At 40.7% G+C, this 17,061-nt stretch overlaps 1 protein-coding gene across 1 annotated transcript in view; it reads right to left on the reverse strand.

Annotated features, from left to right (window-relative positions):
• Nucleotides 1-4,629: 4,629 nt before the first annotated feature.
• The window catches only part of nrg1 (neuregulin 1), a 40,333-nt gene continuing 27,901 nt past the window's right edge, over nucleotides 4,630-17,061 (reverse strand). Inside the window, exons 4-5 of the mRNA XM_071515654.1 lie at nucleotides 8,012-8,212; nucleotides 4,630-6,743 (exon numbers count right to left, since the gene is read on the reverse strand). Coding sequence (XP_071371755.1) covers nucleotides 6,077-6,743; nucleotides 8,012-8,212 — 868 coding nt within the window. The 3' untranslated portion in view covers nucleotides 4,630-6,076. The remainder of the gene's footprint in view (nucleotides 6,744-8,011; nucleotides 8,213-17,061) is intronic.

The following is a 17,061-nucleotide window of genomic DNA, read 5'->3' on the forward strand; positions in this document are numbered from 1 at the left end:
AACATGGAATTGACATTGTCATTGGGGTATTTGAGGGTGGAAAAAAAACAAATCTTTTGTCAGATTTCAGCCACCTTAATGGGAAGCAGGAGAATTTCAGAAATATTGCATTTCAACCCAACTCAGTGCCATCAGTAACCCCACTCCCATGAAAGTACAGCTCAATAGCTTTCTAGAGAAGTTGACCCCATGTCTCTAGCCCCTTGTGTTGCTGCATAATAAGCCTTCAAAAGTAGCTCGGGATCAGAGTTCAAAAGGCAATATTGCAGTATAGGAACCACCCATGTTCTTCATATTGACATATGTTACTCTCCAGGTCAAGGCCTTTCCAAGCAGTTGAAGTGTTTGAAACAGTTGAAAGTTGAAGTAGTTTAGGAGTAGTAAAAATAGTAGTTGAAATGTTTGAAGTAGATTAAGTAGTAGCTGAAGTAATATTTGTATTGTGTATGTATTTGTAAGACATTCTGTCTGCCGTCATTGTGTGTGTGGAAGACCATGCCTCCATACAAGGTTTAATATCTCAAAAACTGAAAGCGGTACCACTTAGATATTTAAATATAAATGAAAGCAGGAAGAGCTGAACATTTTAATGTGTAATATGTGTGTTACAACTGTGGGAGTTATCACAGTTTAAAAAATGTGTAAAAAGACAAAGCTGTTGATTAGATCCGCAAAACTACTGTCAAACAGTGTAGCATTAGTGTTGAACAAACATTAATAACTGAAAAACTACAAATCCTATCACTTATGTATTTACATTGTCAGTGACAGAAGAAGCTGAACATTTTGATGTGTAATATGTAGTGTTAAAATTGTGGGAATTAAAAAATGTGTATGTTTTGCAAAAAGCACAGCCTCTAAAGTCTGTGGAGTGGCTAGAGTGTCTGATGTCATCATCATCATCATGGGCTATGGGGGCGCCCATAGCAATTCTTACACCCAAGCGCCTTGTGAAACTCTTATGCTAGTGTTTGGCAGAGACCCTGTTTTCAAAAAGTCCAATTTTGTAAAATTGTACAAGAGGTAAAGAACCCTAACCCTATGATTTCTTGCTATTGAAGAGAGGCATGTGCTACCAAGAAAAAGTACAAGTATTTGAAACAGATTCAAGAAATTGGGTATTGTCTTTACTCCAAATGCTACATATGTTAAGTTGAACATGGAAATAAGAGATCTAACATTTGTTTGAATAATAAAAACCAGGAGAATCTTGCAGTTATCTGACTTTGTATGTCCAGTTGTGCGAAATACACGTTTAGTACAGTGTTCATGTTTTTTTAACCTTGTTGTGTCATGCATATTGTATTGCCATCTAACTGTATCTTATACATTTTCATGTTGAAGACAATGCCTGATTATGTGAAATATATTTTTTGAGAATGGTTTCACAGCAACTTACTCATCAGAGCCCAAAAAAAAAGTTCTGTTTTCAACCATAATAAGGAGAAAGAAACACTTTGAGGTCGTGAGACGCAAGCACAAAATATTCATTTAATATTTAATTAGAAACTAAAGCACTAAAGGATTTCATGGTGTATTTACATCATTTGAAGACTCACAGAGGTTTAAAAGCAATGCATCATGGGGTATGTTAAGCATATAATTGACAAAATATGTAATCTAGTTTCTTAATACTGTAATCATATGTGATAAACATGTGGGACACAATTTACGTTTCTGTCAGGAATCACTCACGTCATAGTTTAACCATTTATACAAATAGAGATGGCAATACAGTTTCACTTGGCGGTATGGTTCTACTCTTGTGGATGCTCCCTGCTACAGCATATGCATAGAAACAGCACATGATAAATAAGATGCAGGGAGCATTGCAATAATCCTCCCATGGGGATTAATTTAGAAGTAAAGACCCTCCAGGGTGCATATAAACAGAGCAGAGCCAAATCAGGTGGAGGCTGGGGTGGAGGAGGTTCTTGCAAATAACAGCAGCAAGTATGCAGCAGCAAAGCATGCATCAGCGTACAGTGTGGATGCGAGTGTGAAGGCCTTTAAATAGAAAAAACGAGAATGCTGTGCACATCCAATTCAACTTGGGTACAGGTGCAGGACAAAAACAGCAACCTACAGACAGATAAGGAAGGATGTCCGCACACTGAATATAAGCTGCCAAGGTGCCTGACAAAGACCATGCTGGTCGAAATGTTGCAATAAATTCTTTGGGGCTTATATTCAGTGTGCGGACATCCTTCCTTGTCTCTCTGTAAGGCTTTTAAATAAACAAATTTCGGAAATTTGTGTTTGGTAGATTATTTCTCTGTTGTAACAATGCTTCTTGGCACTACATTTTATACTGTTGGAAAGCCTGTTTATTTCCCTTTTAAATGGTGCCTCATTTGTAAGGAACATGCATTTGTGGGATGAGCAGCACAGCTGAGTATGTGGGTTGCGCTCATGTAAAATTTGCCAAATCTTCTCTGAAAAATGCCAAACAGCTTATTCTGCTGTTGCTATTGACTCTTGTTTGGTGTTGTTTGGTGGATTGGATGATTGAAGTCTATCAGTAACAAGGAAGAAACAAGACGTATTGGCAATTTTACAATTTATTCATTTAACAAGCAGTCAGGAGCCTCAGTAGTGTGTGGAAGAACCATACACAGCCACAACAGCCTGGCACCTCCTCCTCATGCTGGTCACCAGCCTGGTCACACACTGCTGTGGGATGGCATTCCACTCCTCAACCAGGATTTGTCGCAAGTCAGCCAACGTGGTTGTGTCGGTCACTCTAGCACGAACAGCACGCCCAAGCTGATCCCATAAGTGTTCAATTGGGTTGAGGTCAGGACTGTTGGCAGGCCATTCCATTCTCTCTACTCCCAAATTCTGGAGGTAGTCTCTGATAAACCCCGCTCTGTGGGGGCGAGCGTTGTCATCTTGGAGGATGGAGTTCGGTCCCAGACTGTGGAGATATGGGATTGCCACTGGTTGCGGAATCTCATCTCGATATCTCTCTGCATTGAGATTGCCTCCAATGATGACAAGCCTCGTTTTTCCAGTGATGGAGATGCCGCCCCACACCATCACACTGCCTCCACCAAAAGGTGTTATTCTATCGGTGCAGCAGTCAGCATAGCGTTCTCCCTGTCTTCTCCACACTTTGACCCTACAATCCAACTTCCGTAGGCAGAATCTGGACTCATCGCTGAACATAACGTTCCTCCACATGTTCAGGTTCCAGTGCAGGTGTTGCCGACACCAGTGCAAACGGGCCTGACGGTGAAGGGCAGTCATGGCAGGCCTCCTGGCAGCCCCATGAGCCCGCAGATTGGCTGCGTGCAGTCTGTTCCGGATTGTCTGGGCCGACAGCCGTGTGCCATATCGTCCTGCAAACCTTGACTGCAAATCTGTAGAAGACAGCCTACGGTTCCTAAGCGCTGAAAGGGTGAGGAACCGGTCTTCTTGGGGTGTCGTCTTCTTGGGATGCCCACTTCGCGGTCTGTCTCTGACATCCCCCGTTTCATGGAACTTGGCCTTCAGTTTGGAGATGGTACTATGGCTCACTCCAAATAATGCCGCAACTTGCTTTTGTGGAACACCAGCTTGAAGTCGCCCTATCGCACAGGCCTTATCGAGATCAGACAAACGTGGCGTGCCGATTCTCGGAGCAGACACCAATTGACCACTGTAGCAGGGCCCATGCTCACAGGTGCTGCCAATCAGGTACCTGATTGGCACCTGATTGGCAGCACCTGGGGGTACCGGAAGCTCAAAACAAGAGTCAATAGCAACAGCAGAATAAACTGTTTGGCATTGGCAGAGAAGATTTGGCAAATTTTTCATGAGCGCAACCCACATACTCAGCTGTGCTGCTCATCCCACAAATGCATGTTCCTTACAAATGGGGCACCATTTAAAAGGGAAATAAACAGGCTTTCCAACGGTATAAAATGTATTGCCAAGAAGCATTGTTACAACAGAGAAATAATCTACCAAACACAAATTTCCGAACTTTTTGTTCGATGTTTAGACCACTAAAATCAGTGCAGTGAGATGCGGTAGGTGTGGCAGCAGTCAGCTGACACAGCATAGCATGACTTCAACTTCAACTTCAACTTTATTATTATCCTGAAGTTTGGTCTGCAGCGGGCATCGAAACACATCACTTAGAGTGTCCTGCCAGAACTAGGCCATTTTTTTTTATCCCATTTGTTAAATATAACATATACTGTATATATATATATATATATATAAATAGAAAATGTAAAACAATTGTTAATACCTGTAGTTAAGATAAGGGCCACAAAACAAACAAACAAATAAATAATATAAATATAATACTTTTATATTGGACCATCATTACAACTGTAATATGGGGAGTTGTTGGCCCCAAATTCTACTTACTCATATGACAGACTGACTGCTGATTGTATATATAGAAACTCTGAGAAATTGGTTCATTATAGAGCCCCAAAAAGATATTTTGGTAAAATAAAATAAAAAGTTGTTGCTGACAGTCTTTGGCAGGCTTTCATAAACCATGTGTCAACCAATTTATGTCAAACATCATGCTTTAACATATCCCTGGGATATAGAGGAACAAACATCAAAGCAGTTTAATGTTTTTTTATATTACACATACATACTGTATCTTTACATATGAACACACTGTGGAAGTTGAAAAAAACAAAACAGTTGTATTAACACAAACATATGTGGATATTTTATTGGATACTTTAAAAAGCTCAATTTCTAAAGAAAAAAATGTTGAATTCAGTTACCATACCAGAGACACGACTGAACAAATTAAAGTAGCTAACTATTGCATCTATATATAGTGTTATTTCTTTGATCCCCACAATGCATTACTTAGGAACCCTTGGATGTGTTAATGAAAGACAAAATGAGCCATATATTCAATCTTCCATTCAATATTTAACCTTTTGTAATTTTTAGTTCTATTTAACAAGATGTTACAATATTATTTCACCAGCAGGATACCAAATTACACAAGTCATCTGTATAACCAAATATATATTGTCTTGTGAATAATAAAAATGATCTTATCTCTCACCTCTCTCCTCCTCTCTTGATGGAGGTAATGAACTGATTAATCATTTAATCATTCATTTAATTATTCAATAGCATTGTATTTCCAAAAGAGTACTGGAGAGACTAAACAGCCCATAAACAGACCAAGGACATTGACAGAACAGTTAAACCATTCTGGGTGGAGGAGGGGAATAGCTGGTGAGAAAACTAAATAGACAGCTCATGAATTCCATCACAGCATTAAAGGAGAGAACATGCACTTTGAACACATAAGAGATTTACTATCAAACTATTGTGTCAATTGTGGCACTTCCAACTGCAGGACATTAAAGGCAGCTAGAAGATTATTTGTTATTTAGCTCAGTAGGATTGTTAACTGGAAGATTAGTCACAACAAAATAAAAAATTACTTTTTTGCCTTTTTAGCTCATTCTATCTATCATAACATACACCTATCTTGAATCTTGAATCTATTTGGCAATATTATGCCACAAAAATAACAATAATGTTCTTTTCTTATATTTTTTATATTAAAATCTCATTACTTTTTAAAAATTCCAACCAATAAAACCAATCAATCCCGCCCCTCTTCCCCTACCATCAAATAAAACTATCTTCCGCTCCCTAACGGATATCCTATTGGTTTACACTTTTGAATGATCCCTCCCACCCCAATATCCTGTTTCAACAGGAAATACATCACATTAAGGAAGCAAGATGCACTCAAAATGCCGTTTCAGTGTGACTTGAAGGTGAAGAATACATGGGCCAGTGTGCCATGTTGCAGTTCCCTTAAGCACACCAAACCAAAAGGCACCATTGATATTTTTCTCCACTGAAATACTGTGAACCATTGCTACATACTAGTGTATGGCACTTTACCTCCATGACTTGAACACATTTGTACATTTTTTTAATTTATAAAAGTCTTTATTCACTACATCACTAAAATATTTTTTTTTCTGTTTATCTTTAAAATTCTTTACACATCAAATAATTTATAGAAAATAAAGTTTTAATAGTGACTCTTTTTCATGACAAAGATTTCTAAGCTATATTTATATTAACCTTAAACAGCAATTGGATCTTGTTTGGTGATGGTGCTAAATGATGACCTGGCTTGCAGGTCATCGCTTGGTGATGCTGGGTTAGTCCTGCTGCTGTCCATAGACCTGTTCGACAGGGTTGTAGGCTTATCTATAATCAGGAAGGGTGTGTCCTCCCCCATAGGCTCTTCTGTTTTGCTCTCTAACATGCTGTCACCATTGGACTCCACATTGTGTCCCATGTGGCCATTGGCTTTTGGTCTTTTGGCACTGCGGCCATTGTTGTTGTTGTTGGTATTGGCCATTTTTATTGGTAGGTTCGGAGGGGAAGCTGGGGCCACCTGAACGGCAACTGTGTTGTCATGGTCAGGTGTGATTTGGTAGTCATCATCCTTCATAATCATCAGTGGGTTGGGCAAGGGGCTGTGGGCCTCATGGCCATGGTTGTAGTGGGCAGAGTTCCTCTTGTGTTGGTTGTGGTCTCGGCGTGCGGGCTTGTGTGACTGAAGTGTGGTGGCCAAGAGGAGGGGGCGCTCCTCCTCAGCAGAGGGACTGATGGCCATTGAAGGGACAGAGGTGGCCAGGCTGGACAGGGGGGCCGACATCTCTGAGGGAGGAGATCCTGGTGTTGCAGGAGAGGCCAGAGGCATCGGAGACAGCAGAGTCGGGGTTGACACAGCGGATACAATCCTACCACAGGAAACACACTTTTACCTCTGGAAATTACCAATACAAATGCTTTTTACACAATTTCTTTGAGAGCAAGATGTTTACTTACATGTTCAAGGTCTTCAGTGTTCCTTGATTAGGTTTTTCTAAGCTTTTTTTCTTTACATTGACTATTAAGTCTTGTTCTTTAAATGAACTGTTTTGCTTTCAACAGTAGCCAGTAGCATTTCTTCCCTGAAGTCTTTACAGCACTAGAAGCATCAAATGGGCACAAATGAATTCTGGATCTCTAACACATTGTTTTTAGTTATCTGTGCATGATCTCCTTGCTCCGATTTAGATTATAAGTCACTGCAAAAAGTAGCTCGACCATATATAGGCCTTTCTCTCTGTGCAAAGCATGTGTGTATTGAATGAGACATTGATATGAAAGAGTAGTCAAGCTGTCTCTACATCTGCCCCAGCCATTCATTAAAGTGATGTTCACAGATGGGCCCTTATAGACATGCTAGTGACCTGGGGAAACTACCTGCACTACCACTATCTGTATTCTTCATCGCTTATTTACTAATGATAGCTCTGTAGCATGTATTTTCATCTGCCTTTGATTTAAGAGGCTTTTTATACATGTAATTATAGAAAATACCTCATTTGAGAAATTTGCCAACATCTGTGTCATTCTGAGAGTCAAGAGCTGATAGCATAGTAATAGAACAGCAATACATTTTGGACTTAAACGTAAAAATTTGCACTGCTCCAAATGGCAGCAAGAGGTAACTGAATGTTGAGGACTCTGGCTAGGAATCCTGTAAGGTGATGTCAGCACAGCCCCAGCTGATATGTGATGCTTTATACCAAAGATATCAAAAGGGTCGATTGAGGCAAAAGATCTAACACTAGTGAGTCCATCTTTCTGTGGATGGAGCGTTCACTCACTGCTGTTTAGGAGACACTTTTAGAATTCTCTCTTAAGTTCTGATCTGTTACTTCCCACCAGTGACCATATCTGACAGAGTTTAAAATGGACAGATAGGGTGAATCAGTTTTGTGGGGATGGGACACTCTTCACTGTTGCAGCCCCACTTTGTGATTTAGGCTGATTAGACCGCTGGATGTTTACATTAAAATATTGTCTACTGCAGCTTTAAACTCATGTTACTTTATGAGACATGAGTCCTCGTTTGACTGTAAATAGCTTTTAAATGAAGACCTGCAACTCATTTAAGAGTGGTCAACAGCTCCATTAATCATGCAAAGACAGTTCTATAAAGCTTGAGGTATCAGCCTACCTCTCGCTGTGTGGCAAGTCTCTATAGGAGTTGAGAGTGTCTCTGCAGTTTTTTACATAGGCACTCAGTTCTCTGGCACCACTGGTGGCGTTCAGACGACCCCGGTGGCTCACTGTGGTATGCTGGCTATTTTCCGCCAATGACATCACCAAGATTGACTGACTGTCAGACAGTACACTGTTGGTCCAGCCATTACTCCAGCTGCAGAGACAGAGAGGGGTATGAGTTAATTTACATGGAGACAGACAGGGTTTGCTTGTAGACAATGACACAAATATGTCTTGTGTCTTAATTTGTGAGGCATTTGTGTGTATGCATGTGGAACATTTTCTGTGCCACAATCCAACAATGAATGAGCATATCTAATGAAAAAAAAATTAATATTCACGTCAATAATGAAAAGCCAACCATCAAATAACATAACATCATTTTGAATTAATTCTCAGCAACCCTAACCCAGAAACCTGGCCAGTTGGTAATTTCTGGTAATAATTTGTAACTTTATAATTATAATTTAATTTCTTGGTTAAATGCTCTACATTTTTGGTAATAACGAGTAATTATTTGTAATTCTAATGTGCAATTTCTTGGTTAAATGCTGGCATGTTCTGGTAACAACAAATCATTATTTGTAATTCTAATGTATAATTTTTTGGTTAAATGCTGGTAAGCACAGTGGCTCTGTATGATTGGCAGTACTACCCTAGAGTATTAGCATTATAACAGTACTACCTTAATGTAGTAAGTTGTGCAATGAGTAGTAATGAATAATTTCCTTCTCTCTCAAATGGAACATCCATATTCTAGTTCAGAGGACGGATGAGGTTGTTACAGTATTGTTACCCAATACTTAGATAACACCATGGGAACTGTACTGCCAAGTAAAGTCAGGCTTGATACCTCATTATTACACTGATTTTACTCTGTAGTAACTCTATTCCCTGGTTCAATAGGGTGATGAGGTTGATACCAATACCTATTATGAAAGTACTTGATAACACCATAGGAACCGTACTGCGAAGTAAAGTCAGGCTTGATACCTCATTATTACACTGATTTTACACTGTAGTTACCCTGTTCCTTGGTTCAATAGGGTGATAAGGTTGTTATCAATACCTATTCTGAAAGTAGTAGATAACACCATGGGAACTGTACTGCCAAGTAAAGTCAGGCTTTATACCTCAATATTACACAGATTTTTACTCTGTAGCAACTCTGTACCTTTGTTAAAAAAAAAAAGAACAATGAACCACAGTTTTTGTAAAGTGATTTTGTAAATCAACAAGTTACATGTTTTTGACATTACAGCAAGTTTGACTTAATCACACTAACTGAAATTCTGGTCATGGTGTCAAGCAAAAATAACACAAAGAGCCTCAAAATACATGTTAAAAACAAGCACAGATCCTGTACAGACCCACGGCACGTGTTTTCAGTTCAATGCACTGAAGCACTGCGACACAGTTAAATTACCTAATACTACTAATACCACAAGGTAATAACGTTACCTAATGTTAAAGTTTGTAGAGCAGCAGGAGACGGGTTACTGTTTACAAATCCTATTCCTAACACAGGCAAGTTTGGAGCAAATTGTGTTTCACTTTGGAGCAAAAAGTTTCACTTTTGTTTTCACATTAGGGGACTCTGTGGATTAAGTATAATGCTGTTGGTCTGTGCATATCCAAATGACAAACATGAAATGATGTGCGCATCAGAGATCGATTTCGATCTCTGATGCGACCAACTTTTGAATTTGTGCCTCTGTATAGGAAACACTGCATATCACAGTCAAAGACGCCCCCTAGAGGCCATCCGATGAAGCACATCATCTCACTAAGCATCACCTGACTGACTGACTGACTGACTGCCTAACCTGAATTTGCCTCATGATGCCCTCGGCTGCGACGTGGGAAAAAAACTAACCCTTTACCTATAGGCGTGAAAGTCAGTAGACTGCGATGAAATTAATAGATCAAAAAAACAAAACAGCCAAGCACTTTGGTCTGGTAGAAATTGCAGATTAAATGTTAAATGCAGACTTAATATCCTGTAGCAGGCATCCAAGTACCTCATACCTGTGAGTTTTTTCCCCCTCCAGTAGTTCCACTCTATAAAGCAGAGCTGAGCCTCCAATGTCTTCAAAGTCATATTTCCTCTAAATTGATCAACTTCACTCTTGTATGTTCTCCTTGCACACTCAATGTGTTGTGTGTGATCCCCTGTTACAGGGTGTACAAAGAACCATTTATGGTTCACCCGATACTGTATGAAACCTAGTTGTGTCAAAGATCTGTAAGACTGCCAACAATCACTAATAAGCATGCTTCGAATGCTTCAGTAGGGATGGAATGGTGCTGCTCAAAAAAACATACCATTTGGCATGCTACTCTCAGTTGAACAGAATATGTTCTTTGGAAACATTACTACTGTGATTTCAAAAGCAACAGGCTACTAGCAAAATCATTTGCTTCACTACTGCTACTACTACTACTTCTAATACTGCTACTACTACTACTGCTACTACTACTACTACTACTACTACTTCTAATACTGCTACTACTACTACTGCTACTACTACTACTTCTAATACTGCTACTACTACTACTGCTACTACTACTACTTCTAATACTGCTACTACTACTACTGCTACTACTACTACTACTACTACTTCTAATACTGCTACTACTACTACTGCTACTACTACTACTACTTCTAATACTGCTACTACTACTACTACTTCTAATACTGCTACTACTACTGCTGCTACAACTACTACTGCTACTACTACTACTACTGCTACTACTACTACTTCTAATACTGCTACAACTACTTCTACTGTTACTGTTACAACTACTACTGCAAATACTACTAATACTACTAATTGTGTTACTCGTCCTACAACAATTGGACACTACGTGTCCAAGCAGGTAGTGCTGGAACCCTATTGTATTTGCTGGAATTATTCTGCTTATTTCTTTCTTTCTTTCTTTCTTTCTTTCTTTTTCTCCACTAAAAGTATCTGCAGCTCAGAAACCGTAAGTCCTACAGCAACCATATTTGGCAGGTGGGCTCCTATGGCCCACCACTACAAAGCAAGGCAGCCCATGCACATTGGCCAGATGGTGGCGCTATAACAAGCAACTTTATGTTTTGGCCAATAACTTCTGAACCGTGTGTCGTACATAATTCTTCTGTTCCTAGATTCTTTGGAATGTGCCGAGTCCAACCCATATATCACTTTCAATGTCCACCATATTGCATTGTCCGCCATTTTGAATTATTTAAGAAACACTTTTTTCGCAACTCCTCCTAGGCCATTCATCCAATTCACATGAAACTTGGTGTGGAGAATCTTGGGACCGTCCTCTTTCAAAGTTATATAAAGGTTATTGATAGGTAAAATGGTTTGGCTTTTATCGACCAATAAACTCTTAACGAAACACGCCATAACACTAAATTGGCCATAACTCATTAACCATTCATCTAATCAAGCCAAAATTTTACGTCACAACTTCAATAATTCATTAAAAATCAACCGTATGTCCTAGAGAGCTGAAATTTTCAGGACATGTCGGCTGAAGTGAGATAAATCTTTTGTACACTGGTACCTACCCTCGATTCTGACATTGCCCCCCTCTGTTTGTAGCAAAAACTGACTGATCCCACAGTGTTGTCCTCCTAAACCGTACGTTACAGGAAAAAAACATGATTTTTTAAATCACCATATCTTAATTAGTTAACAGCCCAAAAAATATAATGATATCTTGAAAACTGAGCGCACAGTAGATGGAAATGTGCAGCTGCAAATAGTTTGATAAATTGACAATGTGATATGTTCAAGATAGTTTGATCAATCTTCATCAAACTAAATACAAATGATGTCTGGACTGTCAACTGTCAAGCAGGATACAGTGGTCCACAGAATCAAAAGCCTTTGCCAGGTCAATAAATACAGCCACACAGTACTCTTTGCTGTCGATGGCACATATGATGTCGTTTAACACTTTAAGTGTTGCAGAGACACACCCATAGCCGGTTCTAAAGCCAGACTGCATGGTGGTGAGAATACTGTGGGACTCCAGGTGGTGGGTGAGCTGTTTGTTGACCAATTTCTCAAAGACTTTGGAGAGGCAAGGCAAGATGGATATGGGCCTGTAACAACTGAGGTCTAACTTGTCGCCTCCCTTGAAGAGTGGGATGACAGCAGCAGATTTCCAGTCCTGGGGGAATTCATAGGTTTGCAGGGAGAGTTTGAACAGACAGGTGATGGGAGCTGAGATAATATGAGCCGTTAACTTCAAGAAGAAATGGTCTAGAGCATCCAGCCCAGCTGATTTATAAGGATCCAGTTTGAGCAGCTCCCCAAGCACCTCATTCTCCTGCATTGGCTGGAAGGAGAAGTGGAGGGTGTCTGGGGGGAGAGGACCAGTGCTTGAAACTGAGTTGAAACAGGGTTTTTCCTCCTTCGTTCTCAAAAAAAATCCTGTCCACACAAGCACCGTTTAAAAAAAAATCTCTGTCCAAATGAAAACGCAGAAACACAATTGAAGCGCTGTCAAGAGCATGCCAAACCATCAGGCGGCGATATAACCCTAACCCTAAGGCCATGTTGGCCAATCAGAAGCCTGAAAAAAAGCTATTTCTGGTAGGCTAGCTGCAATGGCGCATCGAGGAAGGGGGGAATCATATGGGTGGACTGAAGTGGAGTTGTTCAATGTTAGCAAAATTCAGGAAAACGTGGACTGGGAGTCTTGCCAGTCCAAGTACGCCGACATCCTTGCTCTTTTCCTAGAGCAGTACCCTTCTGAGACGACCACAGAGTTTCCTCATCACAAGGAGGATATAACCAGGGCCATCATCACCACCAAGCTGAAGGCGATACGGGGGAAATATAGGCAAGCAGTAGACTCCGGTCAGAAAAGCGGTCATGGCAGAGTGGTTCTACTCTACTTTGAACTATGTGAGCAGATATGGGGTGGTTCGCCCGCAACGCCTACCATTCCATCCAGTATAGAAACGACAGATGTTGATACAGCTTCTCATCATTGCAGTCCGGATTCTGCATCCTCTTCATCTACACTCCGACCTCTCGGAAATGTCAGATGTGTCTGATCAACTACAAGAGTCTGATGGCAACAATTTGGCCCCCTCAGTGGTGAAGGAGAGAAGAGATCTACTTCAAGTATGTAGGCCCTAATCATTGATTGTTAAAAAGTGCTTTTATATGTTTATAAATGTAGACTGTAGGCTACCCTATATGCCTACTGTGTCTGTTGTAACGTTTATGCGGCTAATTTGTTCGTTGTAACGTATATTATCATCATCTAGGCCTATGTAGTTTTACTTTTTTATTTAAGCTAGCTTGGAAAAATTATTTTGATCTACTTTTTTTTACTTTTTTCAAGGCAAAACTCAAGGGACACAAACAGGACAGACTTAAAAGAAAGCTTCCAGCTGAGACACAGTTGCTGAATGCAGCCGAGAAGACATCAAGATGAAAAAGAGAATGTTGGACATGATGGAGACATCGGTGAAGCAAGCTTCTGAAAATTTCAGTAAACTATCTACTACTCTTGAGAGGCTGACAAGCTCAATTGCAGATGGTTTTTCACTGCTGAGACAAGTTATGCATCCATCACCACAGCCATTCAACATGCCACCATACCAAACCAGGGGTCCTTATGGACACATCTATGCATCTGCACCACCACAACACAGTACCTGGCACATTTCCACCCAACACAACACCTTAGGGCGGTTTTCCTTCACACAGGCCCTTTTTCGGGATTTGAAATTCTTGACAAAACGTATTAGGAGGCTGTTGTTTGGGGCCTGCATCTTTATATTTTTATATATATTTATTTTTTATATTTTATTTATATTTTTTTTACTTTGTAAGGACTTTTTGTGTTATAAGACTGTTGCTGAAGTTCACCTGTTGTTGAGTTGTTAAATGTGTTGCGTCAGCTGTTAGGCAGCTCCAATGTCGTATGGACTAAACATTACTTTTTAGGTTATGAGGTCAGGTTATGCCACTTGGTTATTCTTTTTAAGTGGCTTGTGGTGACACCAAAATTAGCCGACAATGCTAACAAAGTTCATTTGTTAAATTGTATTCAGCTGATACAGTATTCAGGGTAGTCATCACTGTTTGTGCAGGGACTGATGCAGTGCCAACAATTTGAATAATTTATTCAATAAAAAAGAGTTTTAATTGAATTGTACAGATGTCCGAGTGATTAACATAAGACATAGTGCTGTGGACTATGAGTGCTGTATACTATTTTCACACAACGTAGAGGAAATGACAACCACATACAGCATACAACATTTTCATTTTAAATAAAATTGCATTAACATTGATATCCTGTAAAGAACAACTTTTAACTTACGGCAACATACCACTTTCTTTTTGTACATGTTCATGATCGCATTGCACAGCACATCATGAGCAGGTTTAACCGGCATGTAACACACACACACACACACACACACACACACACCAGTACTATAACAGTATAATAGGCCTACATAGGTATGCACACCTGTTCTGCTCTTGTTGTGGGTGAGCTGTGAAGTGTGTGTGTATGCAGGTCACACACACTCAGAACCTCACTCACACACACGCTGCAGAGAAGACTGTGGCCTCAGTGGCCAGCAGAGAGAAGAACTGCAGTCCCTTTTATGGATCAAGGAATTCAGTAAGGACTCTCCTGACCCTCTTCCCTTCTGCTGTGATGCAGTCGGCTCTGAAATAAGTCTGTGTGGCTGGCTGGTTGTCCTTGTCATGCTGAATTGCCTCGATGACTCTGTACTCTGTACCTGTACTCCATTGTCTCCTTGGTGGCCTCACAGTAGTTATGGAGCACAAAACAGGCATAGATGACAAAGGGAAGGTTGTTTAGATTCATGTCCATCGCCCTTCTCAATGCTCCAAACCGTGCTTTCAGTCTGCCAAAAGTGCATTCAATCATCATTCTAGCTTGACACAAGGACAGTCCAAAATAATGTTCCTGAACAGTGCTTCCCCCATTTGCGTACTCCTTCATTAGGTAGGGAAGCAAAGAGTATGCTGGGTCCCCAAGAAGAAAAACTGGAATGGCCTCCTCGTGTTCTAGAATTTGTTTTCTTGAGGAGGGGGTCGTGCCATTTTTCAAATGTGTGTTCAGCATGGAATTTGTGAAAATACGGACGTCATGGACACTACCCGGCCATTTCACTACGACATCAATAAATGAATACTTGTAGTCACAGGTGGCTTGTATGTTAAGAGAAAACCTCCCCTTTCTGTTCAAGTAATCCATCCGTCTGTCAAGCGATGTCCTTGACAGACGAAAGTTTTCTCGCCATTCTTCAGCAACAACCACTCAAAGTTGTCCCACCAACTAGAGGTCCGACCGGGTCTCGTCCAAAACCGGCGACGTCGGCGGTGTCTGTGTCGTGGGAGTGTTGGATTATGCAGCAGTTATCTCCGTAGCGCATTCTGACGCCTCTGTTCCTCAATATTGTGGAAGAGTAACTGTACATTTATGTGTAAACATGTAAAAAGTCCTGTTAGCAAGGTTAGAACCAGCACTATTTTAGCCACATCCGCCATTGCACAATGTCGCCTCATGTAAACAAAGGAGATAACACACACACTCTGACGTCACAAGCCAAAAACTCTGTTTTCCCTGTCTACATGTGAACACTGAAAACGAAGTTTCTGAACATCTTAACCCTGGAAGAAGTTTTCCAAAAGGTCCGTTTTAAGTGACCTAAAACGCAGTTTGCGTGTGGACGAAAGGCCAAAATGCATAGAAAAAGCTACGTTTTCTAAAATACCTGTGTATGTGTGGACTAGGCCTTAGAGCATCCAACTGAAGTTGTACAGAATTGGGAGGATTGAGCATATCCCAGTTCAGGTCACCTAACGGCACAAACTCAGGGGAAGTGTGAGGGGCAATTAGTTCACTGAGAGCAGTCAAGGTGCAGGCAGGAGCAGAGGGTGGTCTATAACATCCAGCAACAGTGAGAGAGAGGTTTCTTGAGAGATGAATCTTCAAAAGCAGCAACTCAAAGTGTTTGGGCACAGATTCAGATAAAATGACAGAGCATTGCAAGCTGTCCGCACAGTAAATAGCAACCCCCCCACCCTTAGAGGGCCTATCCTGCCGGAAAATATTATAGCCGGGGATGGATACAACAGAGGTTGTGACAGATTTCTTAAGTCAGGACTCGGAGATGACTAAAATATCAGGATTCGCTGTATGCACATATGCTTTCAGCTCATCAAGTTTGGGGAGGAGGCTTCGGATATTTAAATGCATTAAACCAAGACTTTTGCGGTTACAGAAGCAATCAAAAGTTAACATTTTAGCATCAGAGATGTGATAATTGTTAACAAAGGAGACATAATCATTATCATGTAAAACATCAGGGCCAGGATTTAAATGCACATTACCTGAAATCAGCAACAGTAATATAATAAAACCGTGACTGTAGTTACTGCGTTCAGATAGTTGTGCGCGCGAGAGAGAGTTCATTATCCGCTTGACTGGAAACACATGGCATAGTTGTTTCAGTGACAAGCAAGCAAGCATTGGAATAATGTACAAAATGGTCCAGACAGGCAGCCCTAGTAGCAGAGCGCAAATGAGATAACGTCCCTACATAAAGAAGGCAGAGGCATAGTTTCACCCCGAGAAGATGGAATTACCTGCACCGGAGGCAGTTCGGGATGCAACATGGTCTTGACAGACAAATTATAGTATACTAGCAAGAGAAAAAGTAAATAATGGCACCCCATTGGGGAAAAGAGTGCCTTTTATCAGCGTGCGTAAAAGGTCCACTTTCCCGGATACGGTCGCCGGGATGCGCTGCAAGCGCTATGATGATCAGATGTGAATGATGAGCAGGAAAAAATCCCCCCATTGGTGTTCAAAATCCCCCCGTTGGAGTTCGGCTGTGACCCCGCTAGAGTCCCGCATGTGGAAGGTTGTGGGTTCAAATCCAGACTTGTCCTTTCCAAAGTCATTAGTCATCAAGGACAAATAATAGAAAGTTTGGCT

This window comes from Centroberyx affinis, unplaced genomic scaffold (genome assembly GCF_046629955.1).
Source record: "Centroberyx affinis isolate AG114_WGS23_722 - 3 ecotype Tasmania unplaced genomic scaffold, CSIRO-AGI_Caff_v1 ptg000029l_1, whole genome shotgun sequence".
Taxonomy (NCBI): domain Eukaryota; kingdom Metazoa; phylum Chordata; class Actinopteri; order Beryciformes; family Berycidae; genus Centroberyx; species Centroberyx affinis.